At 49.1% G+C, this 25,865-nt stretch overlaps 1 protein-coding gene and 1 long non-coding RNA gene across 2 annotated transcripts in view; both read left to right on the plus strand.

Moving 5' to 3' along the window:
• Positions 1–473: 473 nt before the first annotated feature.
• The window catches only part of LMF1 (lipase maturation factor 1), a 151,840-nt gene continuing 126,448 nt past the window's right edge, over positions 474–25,865 (plus strand). Inside the window, exons 1-3 of the mRNA XM_021550378.3 lie at positions 474–663; positions 9,235–9,544; positions 24,441–24,451. Coding sequence (XP_021406053.3) covers positions 474–663; positions 9,235–9,544; positions 24,441–24,451 — 511 coding nt within the window. The remainder of the gene's footprint in view (positions 664–9,234; positions 9,545–24,440; positions 24,452–25,865) is intronic.
• On the plus strand, positions 712–1,623 carry LOC110481562 (uncharacterized). The gene is made up of 2 exons (XR_002467269.2): positions 712–1,437; positions 1,519–1,623. It is a non-coding gene; the product is annotated as an uncharacterized LOC110481562 (long non-coding RNA).

The raw sequence follows: 25,865 nt of genomic DNA on the forward strand, positions 1-25,865 counted from the left end.
ATTCCCCGTTCCCCCATTTCCCCGTTCCCCCGTTCCCCCATTTCCCCATTCCCCCATTTCCCCATTCCCCCCATTTCCCCGTTCCCCCATTTCCCCGTTCCCCCGTTCCCCCGTTCCCCCCGTTCCCCCGTTCCCCCGTTCCCCCGTTCCCCCCGTTCCCCCATTCCCCCCATTCCCCCGTTCCCCCATTCCCCCGTTTCCCCATTTCCCCGTTCCCCCATTTCCCCGTTCCCCCATTCCCCCGTTCCCCCATTCCCCCACTCCCCCATTCCCCCATTTCCCCGTTCCCCCGTTCCCCCGTTCCCCCATTCCCCCGTTCCCCCATTCCCCCGTTCCCCCATTCCCCCGTTCCCCCCATTCCCCCCATTCCCCCGTTCCCCCGTTCCCCCATTTCCCCGTTCCCCCATTCCCCCGTTCCCCCATTTCCCCGTTCCCCGTTCCCCGTTCCCCGGTCCCCGCCCCGCCCGCCGCACATGCTCGCTGTGCGGGACATGGCGGCGCCCGCGGCGGGGCTGCGGCAGCGCCGCCCGGCCGGGCCCGCCGCGTCCCCCGGGCCCGCCGCGTCCCCCGGGCCCCGCCGCGGAACCGCGGCCCCGCCGCTCGCCCCGGGCTCCTTCTGGCTGACCCGCATCGTGCTGCTGCGCTCCACGGCCTTCCTGTACTGTGAGTGCTGGGGGAGAGCGGGGAGAGCTTTTCCCCGTGCCCCGAGGGTGGCGGGACACCGAGCAGGCTCCGCAGGGAACGAGAGCATCCCCAGGGCTGCCAGAGGAGCCCGTGGACGCCGCTGCCCCAAGCACGAGGTGACATCCTTGGGGATGTCCCGGATGGGAACAGCGGCAGGACTCCACGGGCCTTGTGGGCCTTCCCACTTGGGAATAGTCTGTGATTTTATGGTCATTGTGGGTCTTCTCCAGCTCTGCATAATCATGGAATATGATCATTGTGGGTCCTCTCCAGCTCTGCATATTCCATGATTTTATGATCATTGTGGGCCCTCTCCAGTTCTGTGTAATCATGGAATATGATCATTGTGGGTCCTCTCCAGCTCTGCATATTCCATGATTTTATGATCATTGTGGGCCCTCTCCAGTTCTGCATAATCATGGAATATGATCATTGTGGGTCCTCTCCAGCTCTGCATATTCCATGATTTTATGGTCATTGTGGGTGCTCTCCAGCTCTGCATATTCCATGATTTTATGGTCATTGTGGGTCCTCTCCAGCTCTGCATATTCCATGATTCTATGGTCATTGTGGGCCATCTCCAGCTCTGCATATTCCATGATTTTATGGTCATTGTGGGTCCTCTCCAACTCTGCATATTCCATGTTCTTCTTTCCCGCTCTCACGTTCCTGGTGGATCAGGGATGGCTGGATGGGGTTGGTGGTGCTGGAAGCTGGCGGAGCTGGAAGGAGAAGTTTTGCTCACACCACGAGGTTGGTACCTCTCAGCAGAGCTGCTCATCCTTTCCCTCGAAGCGCTCACAGTGCAAGAGAGGAACTCTTTGTTTTTTGCAGCAGCAGGACTGCAGGGACAGATGCCACCCCTGGGTGCCAACACCACCGACAGCCAGGACCTAGAGTCAACATGAAATAAATATTAAAATATTCCAGTGAAAGCAATTTCCAGCCTCTGCCGTGCTCGTTTGCCTCCTGCTTTGGCACTGAGAGCTGCGCTCAGAGCCCACTGGTGCACTGCTTAAAAATATTTACAGTGAAACCAAAACTGACAAGTAACACGCTACAGTACAAATTCTAAACTTGCCCCAGATTTGTCCACAGAATCGTTAGAATTTGTAGCCCGCCAGCCTGCTTAGATTATTTTGCATCAAAACCATGCAGAAGTTGTAGTCTCGTATGGCTTTGACACGTGCTCTGGTTCTAGTTTGGTTTCAGCTCTCGGTGAAATGCGAGGTTATGACTCTTGCAGTCAAAATGAAAGCGATTCCGATATTCCCCCGTGTGTAAATCCAGGCTGCTGAGTTTCCCGTGGCTCAGTTTGCAGTTTCCTTATGAGGAATTGATTGGTGCTCTCTGCTGTGCCTTCAGCAGAGGCTGCTGCTTCCCCGGGGCTGGATTTGGGGTGATAAATGTGCCACACCAAAGGGGGGGTGGGAAGGGAGCAGGGCCTGGCTGGAGGGGTGGGAATTGGTGGAAATCAAAGGTGTGGGAGCTCGTGGTGACACCTGGGCCAACGAGGTGGGGAACAAGGATCTGACTGGGGGGTCAGGTGAGTTACAGGTGGAAGTGATTAAAAATGATGGGCTGCAGGAGAAAAGGAGGCTGCGAGGGGCTGGGCCAGAGGGTGAAGCTGAGCTTGGTGAGTAAACGTGGGGTGCTAAAGAAGAGGGAGAATTCTTTGTGGTGGTGTTTTCAAGGAGGAGAGAGGAGTGTGAATGGCTGAAAGTGGTGTTGGGGGTAACTTTTTGGAGAGTGGGGTGGCAGGGGGAGAGTTTGGGCTACTGAAGCTGGAATGAGCAGGGCAGGAGGAAAAGTTCACCTGCCTGTTGTGCAACTTGTGTTTGGCTGCGCTCGGTCCCTGGGGAGTTCTGCTGCTGGTTTGGGGTGAGCCAGAGCCAAGTGAACCAAAGCCAGGCAGCTGGGCCTGCTTCGGGACGGGTCAGGTTCCTCTGGGCAGCCCTGCTGAGGCTGGCAGTGCCCGAGAGGTGCCCACGAGAATTCGTGTGCGAGCGGGCAGATTCCCTCTGGATGCTCCAGTGGGGAAGCAGTCTTCGCCCTTTGATCCCTTTGGAGCGCCTGGCTTTAGAATCAGCAGAAAACAATTCTGTGCCTCTGTGCCAAGCCGCTCTGTGCAGGTTTTTTTTTCTGGAGATGGAAGCATTTACTGTGACAGCTGATTTTTCTCCCAGACGCGGCGATTCCGCGCGCGCCGAGGCTCAGACTCGCTGAGGAGACGCTTGATGCCGTTGTGACAGTTTGACATTCCTCAGCCGTGGGATGTTTTCCCCCCTTCTTTCATTCCACCCTTTTATGTGTAACCCTTTCCTTGCCCTTTCCTTTTGGGTGGGGGGATTTGTGTTAAGGTGTTGGGGAATGCGATCGGTGCTGGGAGCTGAGGGATTGTTCCCCTCCTGCGTGGGACAGTGAAGAACCTCGAGGATGAGGTGGAGAAAAACACAATTTGGGGTGCGCAGTGACCCCAGAGTGTGCTCTGAGGGTTTGTCACCTCCTTCCTGTCCCCACCCCATTCCCAAGGGGGTGTCCATTGCCTGCTGCAGGTGCGGGAGATGTTTTCCCTGAGGATCTTCCCGTGTGGAAGGAGGACAGGCAGAGCAAGGCAGGTGTGGCGTGTCCTTCTGGCTGCCCTCCCCTCCCCCTTTGCTTTTACTCTCCCCTGCTTTTTTTTGTGTCTTTTGAAGGGGTTTTCCAGAAGCAGCCCGAGCCTGGGAAGTCCCTGGCAAAGCAGCTGCTGTGTGAGATGGGAGGTGGGAGAAGATCTGAGGGTTTGGAGAGGTCAGAGACCAACCCCACCTGCTGCTGGCAGGGGTGGGAGAGCAGGGGAAGTGCATCCAGCTGAAAGGGCTCCGTGAGCTTTGGTCCTTGCAGCACTGTCCTGTCCCTCTGTCCCTTGGAAATGGTTTCTCTGTGCTTCCTGGTGGCTCCTTCAGGTCCTGCAAGGCCACACTGAGGTCACCCTGGAGCTTCTCCTCTCCAGGTGAACAATCCCAGCTCTCCCAGCAGAGCTGCTCCATCCTTCTGCCCGTCCTCTGGGCTCTCTCCAGCAGCTCCAGGTTGTCCCTGTGGTGGAACCCTGGAGCTGGAGGCAGCTCCTCTGCTTCCCACCTGAGCAGGGCAGAAGTTTGGCCAAATGCCACTTGGAGGTTTGCAGCTTTTCCATCCTGGTCTTGCCCTGTGTGTTCCCTGTGACAGGGATTGGTGTTTTGGCAATCCAGAAATACTTTGAGGTCTTGTTGGAAGTGCTCTTACAGGTAAATAGCTGGTCCTTAAGCTCTCGACAACAAATGTGCATTATTTGCTCCCTTCACCCTCTTAAATCATTTTTAAGTGCTCTTTTTTGGGTGATTACCATCATCAGATTCCAGCTGTAGAAATCTCAGTAATTAGATACCACCCTCCCCAGTCTCAGCCAGGCTCTGTGGAGAGCTTTGAAATAAAAGCTATTATTTAAATCCAGTTTATCTTCCTTCTCCTTATGTATTGTTTAATAGTATTTTCTTTCCCCAGCGCCAGAGCTACGGGAGGTTCAGGCTCCTTCTTCCTAAATCTGAAATCCAAAGCCCTCTCGGGGGGTTTGGCTTCCTGTAGGCTCCTGGCTCTCCCCGGTGTCCTTCCTCCTCTCTTTCTCTGCCATCTCCCCTGCTTTCCCTTCCCTCACTTTTATTCAAAGGCTCTCAGTAGCTTTCAGCCTGCCTGGTCAGGATTTTGAACATCTTCGGGCGCTTTTGCTGTCCTGGGAGGTTTTATTGCAGCTCAGTGCTCCTTGGCAGGGCTGTGCAGCACCAGCTCTGGGTCCTCTGAGCAGCTGCATCCCCCTGGAATGGGGGAAAAAAAATAACCAAGTGGAGAAGGGAATCTCTCTCCTTGTCTTCTCCTTGCCCAAAGCCCCTCTGGAGCACTGGGATCTTCCCAGGGCATCCTCCAGCTGCGGGCTGGGGGGGTTTTGAACAGCCTGAGACCCAAAGAGAAGCTTTTTCTATTTCCACACCCTTTCAAAGGAGGAGGCAGCGAGGGGATAAGCACTTCAAACCATCCAAGTAACCACCCCGAAAACAAAAAAGGTGTAAAAAACCAGAGCACTTTGTTGTGTGTTTTTTTGTGGGTGCTTGGCTTCACCCTTTTGCTCAGTGCTCAGGTGTTGTTGCTTCTGTGTTGCAAAACTTTGTGGGGGAATTCATTAATTGAAATTTTGATTCATTTCGCTGGTAATAAAATACCAGGAATATTCTGCTCTTTCTTCTTTGCAGCAGTACAGCCTCAGCTTGCAGCACCCAGCTCAGGGCCTGTTCAAATGCCTCGTTGGGTCAAAGGGGCACTCCATAAACTGCTCCAGGCAGAGTTGTTGTGTGTGTGCAAAATGTAGTTTGGTTTTCGGGCAAAGCTCCGTGCCCTTGGTTCAGTTCTTCTCGTGGTTAGGGCATGAAGGCAAAGTTAAGACCTCTTTTAACAAGAGGGGGGAAGACAGAAAAAGCCACGTGACCGGGAAGTTTTGGATTTCACATCTTTAAATCTTCCCTGAGCATGAAGAATGGGATCCTCTCGTTCTCCCACCACGACAGGCTGAGGGAAGGGAGCTGAGGTGCCAGGGAAATCTGGATGGAGCAAATCCCTTTGGGTGGGGATGCTTGGTTGGTGGTTATTGGTACCATGTGGGGTTGAAGGAGGAACACGCTGGGTTTTGGGGGGAGAGGGGAAGGAGGTGGGGGAGTTAATGGAAAAGTACAGTGAGCACCTTCCGAGGTGAGGATAAGTAGGGGAGGTCTATTAGCAGCCCCGGTAATTTGCATGTATTATGTAAAGCTCAGCTGGCAGCAGGGAGAGCTCCCATGTGAGCTGTCAGAGCTGCAGTGGGAGGCAGACCTGGAGCTGCTCCTTCCTGCCACCTGCACAGCCCCCGGAATGGCACATCCAGCTGGGACACGGGGCTGTGTCGCAGCACTTCTGAGAGACACAGGGCATGGTTTATGTCTGCAGTGAGATCTGAGGCCTTCCAGCCTGTGATGCAGTTGGAAATTAAGTTTGTGGCGCAGTTAGACGTTGTATTAAGGTGTGATGGGGAGCACTGGGCTGCCTGGGTGTGAAGTAGTACAGGTTTATAGTGTGAAGTTTAGTCCACCTTAAGACAAAGACAATGTTAGCCTGCATGAGAGTGCCTTTGTAAACTGTAAACTATGTAGAAGTGTATTTAAACTGCCATCTTCTCACAAATAAATGGAGAATGTTTGATTAACCTTATTGGCTTGATGTGCGTTCTGTCCTGTCCAGCTTTCCTGTCTTATGAGGACCTGGCTTTGAGGCTGGGCACTCCCAAAGCCTGGGATTGTCTGTGGGAAGCCCAGGGGTGTGGTGGGGCTTGTGCCAGGGCTGGAGGGGTGTGGAGTGCCAGGGAAAAGCTCCAGGAGCAAGGAGAAGGGGGTCAGTGAGCCCCAAGCCCTGCAGGGCGGTGATGCTGCCGGTCAGTGCCCAAACTGGAAGCAAAGTTGTTTGAGCTGGAGGATGCCGAGAGAAAAATCCCCAAACACAAGGGACAGAGGTTCCAGGAAAAGGGTTAAGGAAGAGGAAGGTGCACAGGCTTTGGGGGAAAAGGGACTTTTTTACCCCCTGACCAAGCCACGGTCAAAGGGAAGGTTCCTGGAGAAGGCAGCAGGGTCTGTTACACTGAATTTAAGGCTCCAGTTTCTCTGGGCTTCAGGGAGAGGAAGCAATGACAAGCTGATAAATCACTTCCCTCTTTCCCTCCTGGATCTGGGCATCTCCTGTGCTGCTGGAATCCTCTGCAGCCTCTGTCTTTAGTTTCAGCTCTTCCCCGTGTGCAGCAGCACAGGAACTGCTGCCTGAGGGGGAAACCTCAGCAGATGGAGCAGGGATGGGTGGGTGGAGGTGGGAGCTGGAAATGGGGGATGAACCCATCCCAAAAGTGCTGGAGAGGGAGCCTGGAGTGATCCAGAGCATGGGGAGTGTCCAGGAGAGGGAGCAGGATCCGGGCTGCAGCTCTGGGAATGGGAGCATCACCTGGCAGGTGATGGATCCAGCTGGGCTTTGCTTTGTTGGGGGTCAGTCCTCCCAAAATCGGGGCTGGTGCTGCTGGGTTTTCACTGTGGATGCTGCTGTGGGAAATCCCAGCAGTGGGAAATGGGAAAACCCCTTTGGAGTCTGAGCTGGGCCATCCAAAATGTGAATTTCATGGCAGCTCCAACCCGTGGTTTGCCGCCTGCAGGATTTTGTCCGTGCGCTTTGCTGGAATTGCTGGCGTTTGTTTTTCCTAATTTACCCTTTCCTTGTTTGTCTCGTGCACGGCACAGGGGTCTAATTTGGACTTTTTTTAGGCGAAAACCTGCTCAGCATTTATGGGTTGGGGCAGCAATTCTGGAGCATTTAGAGGTGAGTTTGATTAGCACTTTTGGATAACTGTGCAGCAAATTGCAGTGCTAATCACGGGAAATCAAGCCACGGAGTTTTAAGGCAGAACTGGCTTTCAGTTGGCTTTTTTTAGAGCCAAAAATGAAGATATTAAGCTGTCTAAAGCTCAGAAAAATTTTATTTCTGCTGGTTTCATGTCAGACTTTCTGATCACACAGTTATGCTGAGCGTTGGTAGAAAAGTATGGATAAAATGGAAAACACTTCATTTGTGTCCCGGAACTGATCCTGTAGTGCTTGAATCAGCTTTTTTCATGTCTCTCCCTGTTCCATAATTGAGCAAAATAATTGAAGAGAAATGTCTTTTAGTTGTAAAATCATTCACTGTGTAGAAGAGATGGATGGGAAGAGACACAACCCATTAACTCCCAACTTTATTGTGCCATCGCCGGGGTTCAGGATCTGCTGGAATCAAAGGGAACCCTCCCAGTGACCTCTGCTGTGTGCTGCTGACGACTTTTAGTGGTTTTTAAAGGAGAATAAAACCCATGGCTGTGTGCAGAGAGCTGGGGCAGCGTTAAGTGGATTAAGTGGAACCCACTGGAGACCTTTGTCCGGGGAATGGGACGTTCAGGCGGATTCCCTGGGGCTGCAGACTTTGGGTTGCTGCTGCAGACTTCAAAGAAATGGGAATTTGGGCTCTGATTTCACACAGCCTCTCTCCCCCAGTGCTCCCAGTGAGAGACACCAGATGAACACCAGGGTTGTTGTTTGCAGAATGCCAGCATTGAGATAAGGAAGGAAACAGATTTGATCATTAACCGGGGAAGGTTGGGGAGGGGAACAAATTGGCTTTTTCCAGGAGCTCTGGTGCTGCTGCCCGTGACGTGGCTGCTGTTTGGGTAATGTTTGAAGGATGGGTAAATTAGTGGATGCAGCCTAATCAGGAAATGTTGGCCTTCCTCGTGTGTTTTTTTTTTTTTTCCCTGAAACATGGAGATTACTGGAGTTACAAACTGCAAATTGGTAACTGCGGGACATGCCTAAAATATGAGATAATGCCTAAAAACTGCCCAACTTTCTCTGTAGGACATCAAATGCTAGGTCTATGAGCTGTAATTAAACTGCTGATGTGCCGTTAAAAAAAGCAGCTGGCTGGGCTGAGGGTGTCCAGGGCTGAAGCAGAAACACGAAAAGTGGGAATTTAAGGGGTGGGAGAATGGTAAGATTTTGGATTTCCAGCCTTCCAGAGTGTGAGAGGATGCGGAGAATCAGAGCTGCTGTTCTGGGCAGTTGTGGTGGTGAACCAGGAGCTCAAAGTTGGGGGTGCTTTGAGCAGCCCTGGGCTCCTCAGCACGGGAGGGACTTGGAGCAATTCCAGAGCTGGAGCTGAGCTGGGGGGGCTCACCTGGAGAGGAGAAGCTCCAGGGAGAGCTCAGAGCCCAGCCAGGACCTGAAAGAGCTCCAGGAGAGCTGCAGAGGGATTTGGGACAAAGGATGGAGGGACAGGACACAGGGAATGGCTTCACATTCACAGAGATCAAGACTAGTGGGATATTGGGAATTAGGAATTGTTCCCTGGGAGGGTGGGCAGCCCCTGGCACAGATTCCCAGTGAGCTGTGGCTGCCCCTGCATCCCTGGCAGTGCCCAAGGCCAGGCTGGACACCTGGGACAGTGGAAGGTGTTCCTGCCATGGCAGGGGTGGGATGAGAGGATCTCTAAGGTCCCTTCCTGCCCAAACCATCCTGGGATCCTATGAACACCTCATTAACGATGGAGATGAGTTGAAGCTGTCTAATTAACAATATTTTGATCGATGAAGTGTTTTCAATACGAGGAAAAGATTCTGGTACTTGATTCCCAGGTTATGTGGAGGTGGAGATCTGTTCTCCAAAGCCAAGACAGAATTTATGGAATTCCTTTGCCTGCTGCACTGTGGTTCACAGCAATCCTGGAATGGTTTGGCTTGGAAGGGACCTTAAAGATCCTCCAGGTGCATCCCAGGGAACATTTTGTTGGGCACTGTAGTGGCCGTGCTGGATTTTAATGGAGATAAAAACTTGGGAATGACTAAATTCCTTCCAAGAATGGCTTCTCTAGCTCTGCATTCAGATCAGCTGCCTCCTGCTGGGTGATTCCTCACGGAGTTTTTTCCCTCTCCTTGTTCCCCTGCAGTCGTGGCCTTCCTGGTGGCCTTTCAGCAGAACAAGCAGCTGATAGGAGAGAAGGGGCTGCTCCCCTGCAGGCTCTACCTGCAGGACATCAAGAAATACTTCAAGGGGAAGGTCGGCCTGGATGCCCTGAGCTACGCACCCACTCTCATCTGGTTCCTGGACTGGTCTGCCATGGACAACACCCTGGATTGCCTGGCCCTGGCTGGCCTGTCAGGGGCAGCCTTTGTGCTGCTGACTGGCTGTGCCAACATGGTCCTCATGGCCCTGCTGTGGCTGCTCTACCTCTCCTTGGTCAACGTTGGACAGATCTGGTGGGTTCTCAGTCCCCCTGCTCTGCTTTCCCCTCCTGCTGCCTGTGGTGCCCATTGATTTTCCTGGTGCAGTTTGGGTTTGCAGCCCGATCTGTGATTGCTCCTCAGCAGGTTATCCGTGGAGGAATGTGAGATAAGGAATGATTTGTGGGCACACATGATTTGTGGAGTGTCCCAGCTCTGTCTTACCTGGGATATCTGCCCCGAGTTCTCCTCTGTTCATTGGTGCAGGGTGGGACTGGATGATCCCTGTGGCTCCATTCCATGATTCCATGGCATTCCATAATTCCATGGCATCCCACACTGCCTTATCCCAGCTCTTCCCCTTGTCACCCCGATTCTTAAGATTTTCTAAAGCTTTTTAAGTTTACATTTTATTAAAAAACTTTTCCACACATTTTCTATAAACAACATATTGTTTTACATTCTTTCGTGGAAGTGGAAAAAGTTGATATACTAGTAATTTGTCCAATGTCTTTGGAGAGGTGGCCCATTCACTCTCCAATCCACTGTCACCTTTAAAAAAATATAAAAGTTAGAGTCAAAAAATAAACCTTCTTCTTTTTTTACCTTGCCATGGCAGTAGCTCGTGTTGTGCTTTCTCGTGTCCTGTAGCGACATCCCCTCATGACTGTGGCAATTATTCCCTCAATAATTGCTTTTGGGGTGGTCTCAGGCCAGAGCTGCAGTTCTGTTCTGTGTTTCAGACCAAGCACAGAAAGTTTGTGGGGGAAAAGGAGAAACCCCGACCCCTGTCAGTCACCCTGCTGCAGGGGAGGGCTGTGGTGCTAAAATAATAAAGGTTTTGGTTGTCCTTGCTCTTGTTAAGGCCCCAAATATGTTGTTTGAAAGAGGATGTGCCCTGAAAACCCCAAATTCCATCAGGTCACCTCCTGAGGTGCCTCTCTGCCTGCAGCTGAGCTGGTGTGGGGGGAGAAGCTTCTGCCATCAAGAAGTGTCCAGGGGGATTCTTCCCAAATTTTCTGGCTTTACAGCAGGACACCTTTTCCACAGATGGACTGAGTGGATTTGTCTTTAAGGGTTTGCATGTGCTGCCCCATTCATTGCCATCCCACTGCAGCTGGAATTCAGTGGGTGGAGGAGAGCAGCCTCTGAACAGCTCCATTCTCTGAGCTCTCAACTCAGCACCAGCTTAAAGCTGACACCAAGCCACAGAGTTGGGCAGATAACTCACTGCATGCTTTTCCACTGCCTGTTACCAAATTATTCCGGGATTTCTTGTCTATTTTTTGGATGTTTTCATGTGAAAGGGCAGGAATCCAAGCATCCTCCTGCTCTGGTTTCCAGGGATGCAGGAGCAAAACCTGGCTGTGATCCTTGGCTTCTTCCTCCTCGTGTTTCTGTTTGAAAGGGAGAAAGAAAAAATCCCACCAACCTCCCCCTGAAGCTGCCAAGGTTTTGTAGCTGAGCTCTGGTGACTCCAAGGCTGGACAGGTTTGATGTGTGAATTCCTGGAGCAGTGGGATAATTAAGACAGGCTCTCTTCATTAGTGCCCACATCTCTCTGGGGTGCTCCCTGTGCTGCTCCTGTAGTTTTATTTTTTTTTTTTTTAAACCCACCTGTCTTGGAACAGTGGGTGCTGTGCTGCTGCTCCCACTTCTCCTGGCATGGGCGGTGTTGGCTCCTCTGTCAATCCTGCAGAACTCCTGAGGTTTTCCCAAAATAATTCCAGTTGTGCCTGGTGAGCTCCGAGTGGCTGTTTTGGCGCCTTTTTTAAGGAGGAGGCAGAGATGGGGGTACAGAGAGGAGCTGTCCTCTCTCCTCACCAGCCCTTCTCCAAACCCCAGTTCCAGAGCAGGGGGAGCTCAGGGATGAGCTCAGGGGTCCCCTCCCAGCTCCAGGACAGAGATCCTGCCAGGACGAGCCTGCTGTGGTTGAAAGGAATTGACTCCTGATAGTTGAGATAGGGATTTTTAATTTCCCCCTCCTTTGCTCCTTGAGATTTGGGGGGTGAAATTCATTCCTCATCGAGGGAGAATCAGAGCCCCAGCTTCTACGTTCCAGCCTCTGGGAGCTCTTGAAGGTTCACACATAGCCAAGTTTTAGCAGGACTGACTGCTTACATGCTGGAGGCAGTTTCATCCCATATGATTTAAGACTGATGCTTTCTTCCACGTTACTGAAAACATTTTTTTAGTGTGTGAGTTATCACCTGTGGGTTGCAAGTGCTACTTTTCCCCTTAACACTTTGGCCTCCATCAACAGCCTCTACTAATTTTCATTTGTGTCTTTGCCAGAATAACAACTGGGACGTGCTACAGCGTCAGTCTGAGGGCATTTAAAAAATTTCTGAGTGTTTGAGCCACTTTTGCTGATACTCTGCCACTGAATCTCTGTATACCCACAGGTATCCCTCAGTATTTTCCTCAGTGATGCAATCAGCCTCGTCACTCTGTCCTCCACTTCTCTGTGCTGCAGTGAGCTGACACACAGCACAAGTGTTAAGGTTTGCAGAGCTGCCTTGGTTGGGAAGCTCTGAAGTGGAGATTGTGCTGCAGTGACTGCGTGGCACAGGCAGCAGTGCACACACAGCCCAGAGGCTGTGGGACCCCAGCCTTGCTCTGGGGTCTCGTGTGGTGGTGAAATTCCTCCTCCAACCCATGATTCCAAAGAAAAACTGAGCAGGCTCTTGCTGTCCGGTCTCAAGGCAGTTTATTGTGAGTTATCGAAAAGATTTTCTCCTCGAGCTGCTGTGGTTTGCTCAGAGCTCAGGCAGAGACACACACACACCCTGACATCCTCTCTGACTCCTTCTCTCCTTCTTCTTCTTCTTCTTCTTCCTCTTTTTCTTCTTCTCTCCCCGCCCAGGGCTGCTGCTGTCTTTTATATGTACATTACGTGTTCCATGGTTACAGTTTTTCCCCAATGCCTATTACCTATATTAAATGGTGATTTTCTATCTTTTATATGGTACATTACGTGTTACATGTTTACAGTTTTCCCCAATGCCTATTACCTATATTAAATGGTGCTTTTCTTCTCTAAACCAATCTGTGAGTGCCAACATCACCAAGAACATGGAGGAGAGGAAGAAGAAGGAGGAAGAACAGGATCAGCCCACTTTCCTCCATCTTAGAACCTCTGACCCCCATGTACAAAGTGAAAACCCCCCTGGACAGGTGCTAAAACCCCCCTGTACAATACTAAAAAATTTTCCCCTCTGTTTTGTAACTACTTTTACTATCCCATCTAACCCTTTGTGACTGCTTGCTCCACCTTCAAAGTTGGTAACTCATTCCATGGCCCAAACCCAAAATCACAGCTGTTTGCAGCTGCCTTCCAGGGTCTCAAATGCTCCTGACCAAGGCTTGGAACCTCCAAAAATGTCTGAGAGACATTATGAGTTCTGACAAGAGTCAACTGGGCTGTGTCTGCTTTATCCAAGCTAAATGTGGAGGCCAGAGATGCTCATAACTCTGGTGTGCAACAAAAACACACCGAGGGGGAAGGGATGAGAGAAAAGGGGGGATTAGAGGTGTTTCCTCAGCTGATTTCCCTCTTAATTTCAGTATTCAACAGGAAATGAGGTGGTTCTTGGGGAGGGCTGAGGGAGAAGACTCCGAGCAGCCCATTCAGCTGTGGGCTCCTTTTCCATCAGATCCTCTGGAATGGGTCACACCCAGATTATCCCTGTGCTGCCTGCAGTGAGATGGAATTCCCTGGACATCCAGGGATGCTGGCTGCTTCCAGTGCAGGGAAACACAGGGAAAGAGCTCAGCAGGACTCCCTTGGTGCTCCCTGTGCTGCAGGAGCTGTGGTGCTGCAGAGGGAGGAGCTGAGAGTACCCAAAATCTGCAGCTCTGCCCTTAACATTTCGGCTGGCCTTAAAGCCAAAGCTGGCTTTAAACTCCTTTCTAACCCTGGTGGGGTTAGGTGGTGCAGTGATTGGGTTTTTTTCTCCCAGTTTGGGGAGGTTTTGATGGGTTCTGTTGCTTCTCCAGAGCCACCTGCAAGGGAGCACAGCTCTCCTGAAGTGGGAGGGACAATGCCAGCCATTCCTGGCTCCAGCAGAGAGGTCTCTGAAATGAGCAGCAAATTCTTCCTGTGGCCTAAATTTAAAAAAAAGAAAAAATCCTTCAGTGGCTCAAAATAAAATCATTATTTTGATTTTTTTTTTTTTTTTTTTTTTTGTATAGCCCTGCTGTCCCTATCCACTGGCCACCCCTGGGCTCTCCCCATCCACCAAAATCCTCTGCTGAGCCTCCAGGGAAGGATCAGCAGGAATGGAGAGCTCTCTTCTTCAGGCCCAGTGAGGGACAATTTATTCCTTTTATTGCCTTTTTTTTTTTTTTTTTTTGTCTATTTTAATTTTAAATGTCCCTATTTGTTTTGGGCTGCTGAAGGAGCAGCTCTTTCAACTGCTGCCCAGCTGGCTTGGGCTCAGCCAGGGGAAGCTTTAGAAGAGCAAAGTGTGGCTTTTGAAGGGCAGGACACGTCCCCTGCCTGCCCCGGCCCCACCTGGCAGCTGGGGAATATCCAGGGCTTGGAGGGTCTTAAAACCCTCCAAAAAACTGCTCCCCTGAGCATTTGGGCAGCCTAAAATCCCAAAAAAGCAAAGCCCAGCTTGTGTCCCTTGGCTTTGCCAGGTCGCTGTCCTGGACTCTCAGCAGCCTGGAATAAGATGCACTTTGGTGCTTCTCAAAATGAAGTGACCCTGCAGAGAAATTTGGGATTTATTTTGGTGCCTGGCGAGCGTGGGGTTGAGGTTGCCAGTGCTTTCCAGCTTGAAGCGTGGCAGATTTTGGCATTTTAGGCGCAGCGTTGCCCAAAGGAGCTGTGGGTCTGTGCAAATTGAACCCGGGTGTGTTTGGGGTCAAGGCCACCCCTGTGATGGTGTCACACGTCCATCAGAAGCTCAGTGTGTCTGCCTTAAAATACTGTTTTATTTTTCCTTTTTTTCCCCATCTGCCACTTTGAACTTCTTCCTTTTGAAGTAGGAGACTGTAAAGCAGTTCAAAATCTGCCAGGGCAGAGGAATATTTAATATCTGCCCTGTTAGGTGGAAGTGCTGGACCGTGTTGTTCATTTTAACCTTGATTATTCATGTCATTTCTGCAGTAGTAAAATGCTAGTGGTCAGTTTGAGTCGAGTAGAAGCTGTTTCAAGATCTTTAAAAAAGATTTTTTTTTATGGGAATTCTTCATAGCCTGCAAATGCAGCTTGTGCAGAGTGCAGCTCCAAGTGGGTTTGCCTTTCTCCAAAATTCCTCCCTCCTGAATATTCCTAGCGTGGGTTTTCATCCATTTCAACCAGAATTTGGGAGAGGCTTGGCTGGGTGAACCCAAATCCTGGTGGCTGGTGACCCCAGGAGCCTCCATTGGTGGGATGAGCAGGACCAGCTCCGTGGGAGAGGCTTCCAGCAGGAATTAAATCGGTTTCTGCAGGAATTTTATCCGGAATTAAATCCGTTTCTGCAGGACAGTTTTTGCAGGAATTTCTGCAGGAATTAAATTGTTTTCTGCAGGAATTTTAGCAGGAATTAAATGGGTTTCTGCCGAAATTTTAGCAGGAATTAAATGGATTTCTGCAGGAATTTCAGCAGGAATTAAATCGGTTTCTGCAGGAATTTTAGCAGGAATTAAATTGATTTTAGCAGGAATGAAATCGGTTTCTGCAGGAATTTTAGCAAGAATTAAATCAGTTTCTGCAAGACAGTTTTTGCAGGAATTTCAGCAGGAATTAAATCGGTTTCTTCAGGAATTGGTTTCTGTAGGAATTTCACCAGGAATTAAATTGCTTTCTGCAGGAATTTTAGCAGGAATTAAATCGCTTTCTGCAGGAATTTCAGCCGGAATTAAATCAGTTTCTGCAGGAATTAAATCGGTTTCTGCAGGACTTTCAGCCGGAATTAAATCAGTTTCTGCAGGAATTAAATCGGTTTCTGCAGGAATTTCACCAGGAATTAAATCGCTTTCTGCAGGAATTTCACCAGGAATTAAATCAGTTTCTGAAGGAATTAAATGGGTTTCTGCAGGAATTTTATCTGGAATTAAATCAGTTTCTGAAGGAATTAAATGGGTTTCTGCAGGAATTTTATCCGGAATTAAATCAGTTTCTGCAGGAATTAAATCGGTTTCTGCAGGAATTTCACCAGGAATTAAATGGGTTTCTGCAGGAATTTTAGCAGGAATTAAACCGCTTTCTGCAGGAATTTCAGCTGGAATTAAATCAGTTTCTGCAGGAATTAAATCGGTTTCTGTAGGAATTTCAGCAGGAATTAAATGGGTTTCTGCAGGTATTTCAGTCGGAATTAAATCAGTTTCTGCAGGAATGAAATCAGTGTCTGTGCCAGAGTCACTAATGCACTTCTAAAACGCCTGAGTAATTCCGGGATGAATTCACTTTTATCCCCAGTAAGGTGTCTCCAGAGAGCTGTTACATTTTCCTTATAGAAACAAACTTTTCAGCTGCTCTGCCACCGATCTGCTGCTGCTTCTCCTGTCCTTTCCTCCCTCCCAGCCTTTCCAAGTGGCATCTGAAAACCCTGCCTCCCCTGGGTAACTCTGCTCCCCGAGCTCACTGCCCATTGTCACACAGCACAGAGTGAAAAAGGGGAAAAAAAAATATGAAGCTGGGGTTGTGGGATTTAAAATCCTTTATTTTCTTTCTGGTTGAGTTGCGGGAGCTCAAGGGAATAAGTTAAACAAGGCAATAAATAAAACGTTACAGCACGAGGTGGCTGCAGGGGTTTTTTAGTGGGTTCTTCCCTTGGGGAAAGGGTGTGCAGCTGCTTCAGCAGGGATTTTGGGGACCAGGCAGGGATTTTGGGGGCCAGGCAGGGATTTTGGGGATCAGGCACGGATTTTGGGGATCAGGAAGGGATTTGGGGATCCAGGCGGTGATTTTGGGGGGCCAGGCAGGGATCTGGGGGGCCAGGCAGGGATTTTGGGGTCCAGGCAGGGATTTTGGGGATCAGGAAGGGATTTTGGGGACCAGGCGGGGATTTTGGGGGGCCAGGCAGGGATTTTGGCGTCCAAGCAGGGATTTTGGGGATCAGGAAGGGATTTTGGGGGCCAGGTAGGGATTTTGGGGATCAGGAAGGGATTTTGGGGGCCAGGCAGGGATTTTGGGGATCAGGCAGGGATTTTGGGGGCCAGGCAGGGATTTTGGGGACCAATCAAGGATTTTGGGGGGCCACCAAAGGGACCAGACAGGGATTTTGGGGGCTAGAGAAGGATGAGGAGGGGATTTTGGGGGCCACAGGAGGACCAGGCAGCACCTTTTTATCCTTTAAGGAATATGAAGTGGTGCCCTTTGAAGCCCAAAAATTTGCCCAGAGGGGAGGAGCTGCCTCGGTTTCTGCCCCCAGGTTCCTCCTGGTGGTTTTCCATCTTTAGCAGCTTGGGAGCTTCCCATTAAAGGAGATTTTTGGGAGGCCAAGTGTGCAGCAGGTCAGGAGGGCCTGGCTCTGAGGCAGGTGCTTTAATTGCAATTAAATGAGTGTCCTCAGGAGTTCACCTGCAGCAGAGAAAGGGGAAGGGCTGGAGTGTGGTGGAGGGTTGGTGGGGTTTATTCTCATCAAAAAGCACTTGAGCCATGTTTAAGCAGGGTGAGCTGAGGGCTGTGGGGCTCAGGAGATGCTCAGGGAGAGTTTTCCTCTCCAGGAAAGTGAGTGGCCATTGATGAACCTCTTCCAGTGCTTTTTCCTCTGATTTTTTACACCTTTGGGCTCTGACACTTTTAGGTGCTTTGTCAGAGTGAATCAGGGCTGGATTTGGCAAAACATTCCCATTTTGGAGCGCTTTTGTTGGTGACCCTTTGATGCTGAGGGCGTGAGAGTGTGGATGGGATCATCCTGGAGGGAATTTAAGGATGATCCCGTGGGCTGGGACACCTTCCACGATGCCAGGCTGCTCCAAGCCCTGTCCAGCCTGGCCTGGGACACTGCCAGGACCTCACCAACCTCATTCTCCTTCCCACCATCCCCCCAACCCTTCCCTCTGTCAGTTTGGAGGCATCCCTGCCTTTCCTGTCACTCCAGTCCTTGTCATTCCTCTCTCCCCCTCTTCCTTGCAGGATCCCTTCAGGTCCTGGCAGGTCACAGTTGGGTCACCCTGAGGTTTGTCCATTTTCTGGATGTTTTCATGTGAAAGGGCAGGAATCCAAGCATCCTCCTGCTCTGGTTTCCAGGGATGCAGGAGCAAAACCTGGCTGTGATCCTTGGCTTCTTCCTCCTCGTGTTTCTGTTTGAAAGGGAGAAAGAAAAAACCCACCAACCTCCCCCTGAAGCTGCCAAGGTTTTGTAGCTGAGCTCTGGTGACTCCAAGGCTGGACAGGTTTGATGTGTGAATTCCTGGAGCAGTGGGATAATTCAGACAGGCTCTCTTCATTAGTGCCCACATCTCTCTGGGGTGCTCCCTGTGCTGGTGCTGTAGAGCTCCTGTAGTTTTATTTTTTTTTTAAATCCCATCTGGAACGTGGGTTTTTAAAACCTTTCCAGGCTGAGCAATCCCAGCTCCATCCCTCTGCCCATCCTGGGGTTTCCTCTAGCCTGGAGGAGCCCTGAGCAGCAAAATCCCCCTTGGAGCAGCTCCCAGCAGCCCAAGGCAGCAGGAATCAGTGGCTCAGGGGGTTTTTAAAGCAGTTTGGATAATTCAGGAAAATTTTTGTTTTATTTTTTCTTGCAGACCCTGAAAATTCAGGAGCTGTGGAGAAAGGCACGGCAGCCTGGGTGTCCTGGGTTTTCTCAGGACACGTGGGAAGTTCTCAGGGATCACTGCACAGGCAGGAATGGATGTGGCAGCTGTGCTTGACAGGGTGACCTTGGCAGGGGCTTCCCATCCGTCTCCATCCTGCTTTATCATGTCTGGAAGTGATACAGCCTTGCACTGAGGGGCTGTAATTCTTAACTGAGACCAGCTTTCCGTTCAGCTTGCAAATGGAAGCAGAAATTCCTGTTGTGCCTGAACCCAGTGCCCAGTCTTGTGTATTAAAAAGAAACACCTCCAGATAAATCTCATTAACCAATATCACCTTGGTGCCTTTGCTAAATTGGAGGTTTTCGGTGCCTTGTAAACAGAACCCTTTTTGCAACTGTGCTTTATTTTCCCAGCTCTCCAAAATAACCCAGAAACAACACCTAGAAAAGCTAGAATATCTCATTCCTTAATCAGGCCTTGGCAGGGAAGCTCAGGAATTTCTTTGTTATCTCAGCCTCGCATGCCTTTTTTGCTCTGCCCTCCCTCTGTCCCCAGCAAGAAGAGATGATCTCTGCAAACATCAAGCCAGAGTTGCAGGATCTCAGGGGGTCATCCTTCCTGCCCAGGAAGCTGCTTTTTGGCACTCCCTCCTCGCCCAGAAGAGAGGGAATGGATCGCTTTCAAAGCATGCAGCCAGCAGCCCTGAGCGCTGGGGATGACACGGGAATGAAAACAGAGAATTAATTCCATGTGACACCGCTGCCTGCAGCACAACTGGGAGCTAATGAAGCTAACGAGAACCACATTTGGGGTGAGGGATGAAGACGGAGCGGTGGCTGGTGGCAGAAATGGAGCACCGAGTGGTTTCCCCTCCGCTCAAAGCATGGGGAAGGTTTCCCCTCCTTGCCCCGGGTTGGGGTTGGGGTTGGAGCAGCCCTTGGGAGGTCCCAGTGGGATTTGGGGTGGGAGGAGCTGGTCCATGGCTGGGTTAGTGCAGAGCTGGAATGTGGGAGGTGATGCAGGTGGCACTGGGCAGTGCTGGGCCAGCCCCGGAGAGACTCATTAATGCAATTAGGGGATCCCTTTTTTAATCAAGCAGTTACCGACACCCTGTTTTCCTGGGGTTTTACCTGCAGAACCTTTCTGCTGGATCCCAGCAGTGCTCAGGAGGTGATTCCCACTTGTTCTGGCTCCTGGATGTGTCCAGGCTGCAGCTGATGCTGAGCTTTTCCGTCGGTGTCCCAGCCTGGCCTCTGTTCCCATTTCCCCTTTCCCTGGACTCGGTGTCCAGCCCAAGGAGCAGCTCCCAGTGGCTTCCCAAAGCTGCCACCTCCTTTTGGCACTGGCAGGATTTCACCAGGGCAAACCCCACTGGGGTGTGGCAGACCGGGCACTCACCTGAGCCAGGCTTGGGGATCATTTTTGGCTTTGGGATCATTTCTGGCTTTGGGCAGAGTTGGCGAGTGCTGGGGCTCAGCTGCATAATTCACATTTCCTCTCCTGACCAGGCCCTGCTGTGGTGTTTTGGGAAGAGCCAGGTGGATGCACATCCCATTCCTCACCCCCTGCTTGGCTCCAGCCCTGCCCAGGCGCCTTCCCCAGCACGAGGAGCAAACCTCCTTCTCCTCCTCCTCCTCCTCCTCCTCCTCCTCCTCCTCCTCCTCCTCCTCCTCCTCCTCCTCCTCCTCCTTCTCCTTTATTTTCAATGTTAGCCCCGTTCCTCCCATTTCGGTGTGGATGTTGTAATTACAGAGCACAGAATCCCAGCTTTTGGAGCTCTGCGACCACAAGAAAGTGAATCCAGAAACCAGGCTGGTTTCATTTGCTCCCATTCCAGCTGATTTCCTCCCCCCACCGTGGCTGTGCAGTGCTGAAGGCTTGGCAGGGACCAAAACCAGCTGTCAAAGAGGTTTCTTACCCCCACACTTTAAAGTTAATGATGTTCTGAAATTAATGGTGCACCAGACTAATCCTGGATCCCATTTTGATGGATTTTGCCAGGGATTTTTTCCCAACTGGGCTGGGGAAGTGAATCCCCCAGGTCCCAGGAAAAAAAAAAAAAAAAAAAAAAAGGTGGTTTTCCATCCTAAGTGTTTACAGCTTTAATTTGGTTGGTGTATTGTGGTTTTCCAGCAAGCTCTCAGAAAGTTTTGGAAGCTGTGGATGAGCTTTTCCACTGCTCAGAGCCAGGGAAGTGGCAGTGTCAGGGTGTCCCTTTGCTCTGGAAGTGGCTGCGGGCGCAGGAGAGGCCCAAGCCTTGGCATGGGGAGGGGAAAAGCTGAAAGAGCTGAGTTGGATTAGCTGAAGGGAAAAGTGAAAAAAGTGAATTAAATTAATTAGCTGAGGGAAAAGAGACAGGGATAATGTGTGTGAAAGAAGCAGAGAGGTTGTGGAGTCACCCCTGGAGGTGTCCCAGGCCAGGAGCACCTGGGGCAGTGGGAGGTGGCCCTGCCATGCCAGGGGTGGCACTGGGTGGGATTTGGGCTTTTTCCAACCCAAACCATCCCAGGATTCTCTCTGTCTCCCTGGGGACAGGACAAGAAGCTGCTGGTTTGTGTGGTGGGAAGGAAGATCCAGGTGAGGCTGGAGGAAAAGCCTCCTAAATGTCCACGTGGAATAATCCCAGGCTGGGTGCCTGGAGAGGGAAGGGAAATCTCAATTTCTGCCTGGCCTGGCCTCTGGGTTGAGGTGATTCTCTCACAATCCTCTCCTGGGACAGGTGCATTTCCCACATTTTCTGTACTTCTGTGCCTTCACCTTCTTAACACCCTGCTGGCTTTGTGGCAGGTGGCTCATGCAGCTTTCCCTGTGGCTGGAATTTTGGAAGGAAGCTCCCTTTGCTTGCCTGGGGCTGCTGCAGGGCAGATGATCCCCTGGGATGAGGAGATCCCTTGCAGGGACATCTTTCTTTCAGGATTTTTCATAGAGGTGCACAGAGAGAAGAAAGAGAAAACAATTTCTATTTCTGCTCCTTGTTTTTCCCATGTGGAATGTGTGTGGAGAATTGTTTACCTGGGGTGATGCTTGGTTGGATTCTGGTGAGGATTGTTTGAGCCTGGTGGCCAATCCAATCCAATCCAATCCAATCCAATCCAATCCAATCCAATCCAATCCAATCCAATCCAATCCAATCCAACCCAATCCAATCCAATCCAATCCAACCCAATCCAATCCAATCCAATCCAACCCAATCCAACCCAACCAACCCAACCCAATCCAATCCAATCCAATCCAACCCAACCCACCTGGGGCTGGGCTCTCAGAGAGGGTCAGGAGTTGGGAGTTAGATATGGGAGTTAGAAAAGTAGGTTTGCAGTTTTAATATCTCCTTTAAATAATATATTGATGTATTACAGCAAAGTTCTAATAAAGAAATCATTCAGCCTTCTGAGCTGGAGTCAGACATCAGCATTTCTGCCCTGCATTTACAATAGAGATTCCCTGCCAGAGGGAAGACCTGCAGAGTTAAAATTCCACATTCCCAGCATTCCCAGGGATGGGACACCTCGTGGAGACCTCCTGGAAACCTCCTTTTGGGGACCAAATCCTGGTGTAGAATAGAAAATATCCCTGTACCCATTAACTTCTCCCTCATCCCAAGTTCCAGAGGCTGGGGAAGGAGAGGGATTTGGGATGTAGGTGGAAGTTTCCATCTGGGATCACTTTCCATGGGGATGTTCTCCGTGGGGAACAGCAGTGGGAGCTGTTAACACCAGCTGCAGATTTAGGGATGAGCAGGGAATTCTCTGTGCCTGTGGGAATTCAGCTGGTGGTGGGCACTGCTGGGCTGGAGCTGCTTTCACTCTGTTTTTGTTACAAATTCAGCTGGATTTTTCCTCAGAACTGACAGCTATAAAACAAACAGAGTTTATAGACGTAAAGGTAGAATCTGCCTGGTTTATCCTGTTTTTAATGGATTCCATTTGGAGTGGTTTTTTTGGGGGATATTTTACAGGTTTAGGGACCCCTGTCCCAAACAACTTTTGCATTAAATAACCTGTGCAGCTCTGGGGTAGCTGAGTGGAGAAGGAAATGTGAATTTATGGGGCAAGTCTGGCTGATGAGCTCCTTCTCCAGCAAATAAAAACCACCATCCTTCATCCTCTGCATGCAGGAAAAAATGGAATTCTCTGGGAAAAGGTGGCATTTTGTGTCGGGTGGGGAATTCCTGCTCCCTGGGAGGTTTTCCAGAGCTGTATCCTCAAAACCCTGACAGCAGGAAGTGTTCTCCTTGGGAATAATGGGGTTCAAAGCAGCTTTTGCTCTCAGTTTTTACTTTCCAGGAATCTACAGAAGCTAGAATTAATCATCAGGACAAGGTGGTGAAAACAATTTAAGTCAAATATTAAATGATGTTTATGATTCCCAGCTGATCCAGGCTAAGTGGGACGTGGATTTTCCTCCCCTGACAAGTTCAGGGCTGAAAATGTTTTCTGTCCCAGCAGAAAGCAGCCATGACATCACTTTTTAATGGCATTTATGCAATCCAAGCGGAATATACTTTGATTCAGCAGAATCTTATGCAATCCAAATGGAATATTCTTTGATTCAGCAGAATTTCTGCGTTTGACAACGTGCAGATCAAAAGTTCTGCTTGGCGAGATTTACCCCCGCGCCTGCGAAATCAAATCCATGTTTTTCCTTATTATCTGTTGGGGATGTTTTAAATACCAAAATGTGAAAAACCAAAAAACAACCAAAAAAACCCCAAGCAACAAACCACATTTTTTTTAATAAATACTTCTGTTAACTCGTTACAGCCACCTTGAAAAGTAAAAACTGGTGATTAAATTCGAAACGCCAAGCTGAAATCCGTGGGAATTGGGTACCTGCCCTGCTTGTACCTATTAAAAAGGGAGAAATCCCTGCAAGAATTCCTGCTGGTTTTATGGATTCGGGGCTGGGCCGTTTGCTTTGGTTTCCTTGGCATTTGTCTCGCAGGCTTCTTTGGAGAAATAAATCCACAAGTGTTTTCCTGTCATCACATGACGGGCCGGGAGCCTGGCTTGATGTAATCAGCACCAGGCACACGTCAGAAAACTTCATGTGCTCCAGCAAAATACAATATTTTATTAATTCCTCATTTAGGGGGGGTGGGGGGGGTGTTTTTAATGAGCCTCAGGGGGTTCTTGACTTGTGCCAAGAAATGAGAATAATTCCTGCGAGTCGGTGGTGGAGATCAGCAAAGTGAGGTGCTCTTAATGACAAATAACTTCATTTAAAGCTGTTTTTATTGGTTATTAAATTACAAATTAGCCTGCTTTTTGTTGTTTTTTTTTTCCTCTTTATACATTGCTAAATCTGTAGGAAATTGTTGTTAAATATGGTGTGAAATGTTGAGGTTGATGAGTTCAAAAAGCCATCCATGATGAGTATAAAATGCAATTTATTCAGGGTATTTTCAGTCGTACCAAATCCTTCTAAAAATCTTTGGAACCTGGTGTCTTTTTTAATATTGGGGGGTGTTTTTTGGGGGGGGTTAGTTTAATATACTGCAAATACAAATACTTATAAATAAACATAAACATAAATAAATACATATAAATAAACAATAAATCAACAAACAAATGCAAAAACATATAAATAAATACAAGTAAATACAAATACAAATGAATAAATAAGCAATTACAAATAAATACAATGAATAATAAATAATACAATTACAAGAATACAATTACAATATAATAATGATACAATTACAATATAATAATACAATGACAATAATAAAATTACAATACAAGGATACAATTACAAATAGATACAATAAAATTAATAATAATAAATAAATAATAATACAAATAATAAATACAAATACATACAAATATACAAATATAAACAAATAAACACAAATTCCTGAAGGGGGATTGAAGCCATACTGGGAATAAACACAATTTGAAGAACAGCATCTTAAAACTTGCTCAACTTTGGGATTAAAAGTCAGTTTTAATCAGAATTGGTAATTTTACAGAAAACCAACATGAGGCTGAAGGGAGAAATTCCTTGGAGCGCTGAGCAGACCAAAAATTCAGGAATTTTCTCCTCTTCCCTTTCCCTGCAGCAGCATTTGCCCGTTCATTGTGCATTTTATGGAATTCAGGATTTTTCTCTCCTCCCTGACAGAGTTTTGAACCCCCAAATGTTGGAAGTGAGGAACAAAACCAGCACAAACGTCATTCCCTGGAATTTCTCAACCCCGATTTTAATTCTTTTGCTTTCTCTTCATTTTGTTTTGCAGGTATTCCTTTGGTAAGTGACTAAAAATGAGCCAAAACTGCAGTAATGTTTTGTTGGTGCATTTGTGGGTATGTAGCTCTTCTATTATTCCACCTTGTTTAAATATTTTTCTTTTGCTGGCATATTTAAATTTTGTTTGTTTGTATTTTTTATTATTATTTTAAGGGTATTTAAATTAAGTTTATTTTTTTATTAAGCTTTTTATTCAATTTTTCTGCATTAATTTTTGATTAAATTTCCCTGCATTTCTTTGTGCCCACGTGCCATTAAAGAAAGGAAATTTGATGGAAAGTTGATGGAAGGGTCGTGTTTGAGATTAAGGGAATGAAGGACTTTCCTGGGAGGGAAATTCCTCCCAAATTCCCTTTCCACAGGTGATTTGGGTATCAGGAACCTCTTATTTCTACCCTGTCCTTTTTCCTGGCATGAGCTGCAGGTGTTGTGCTCTTAGAAGTTGGATTTTTTTTTTTTCCCCAGTTGGATCTTTTTTTGCAGTTTTCCAGCCCATTCTTAAATGGAATATTACAAATCCTGCTGGAAGAATCCCTCTCCGTGGAAATATTGGGAAAACTGCTGATTTTCTGGGAATTCCATGGAAGAACACCTGAAATCACCTGTTGGGCTGTGTGCTCTCCCTTCAGGAGTGGCGTGGTTTGGGTTGGAAATGGGATTTGTGTTCCCAGCTGGAATCTGGTGATTGAGAAAGGAGCACAAGAGTGGTTAAACCCCATTTGTGTGTTCCAGGGAGGTTTGAGCCCTTTTCTGTGGTGTTGATGATCCCAAAATTGTAGAAAGTCTCTGTCTGTCAGCCCCCTGCCAAAGCAGAAGCCATAATTGGTCTGTGCTGGTTTCCAGGTTGTTTATTCTGTTTATCTCTCACATGTTCTGCTGCCCTGCCCAGCTCTGTCCTGCAGGGCAGCGTGTGGGGCTCTGCCCTCAGTGGGATGTGACAAACATTAAATACCAGAAACTCCCTGGGCTGCATTTACAAGAACGTGCCAATATCTGTCACCTACGTTGGACAGTGTGTCCCCAGCCTGAACCAACAGAAAAATGCCAACACCACAGTGAGACATGGAGGGCATGAAGAAGGAGAAAAAGGACAAGGCACACCCAATTTCCTCCAGCTTGTCCCCTTGGGACCCCTCATCTAGAATCCTAAAATTTTACTTTTGCACCCGTGCCACACTTAATTATTACTGATATCAAATCCTCAGAGCTGGTAATTCACCCTGTAAGATTGAAAACTCTTTTCCATGGACAGAGATCACAGCCAGTGTCTCTGGGGGCTCTGTAGAGAGACACTGGCTGTGATCTCTGTCCAGGTGTCCCAGGGCAGCCAGAGGGAAGCTCTGGGTTCCCACACTTTTCCTTCTGGGAATTGCAGCTGTCTCCTCATTCCCAGTGGAATCTTCAGTAGCTGCTC

The sequence above is a fragment of the Lonchura striata genome, chromosome 16, assembly GCF_046129695.1.
Source record: "Lonchura striata isolate bLonStr1 chromosome 16, bLonStr1.mat, whole genome shotgun sequence".
Taxonomy (NCBI): Eukaryota; Metazoa; Chordata; class Aves; order Passeriformes; family Estrildidae; genus Lonchura; species Lonchura striata.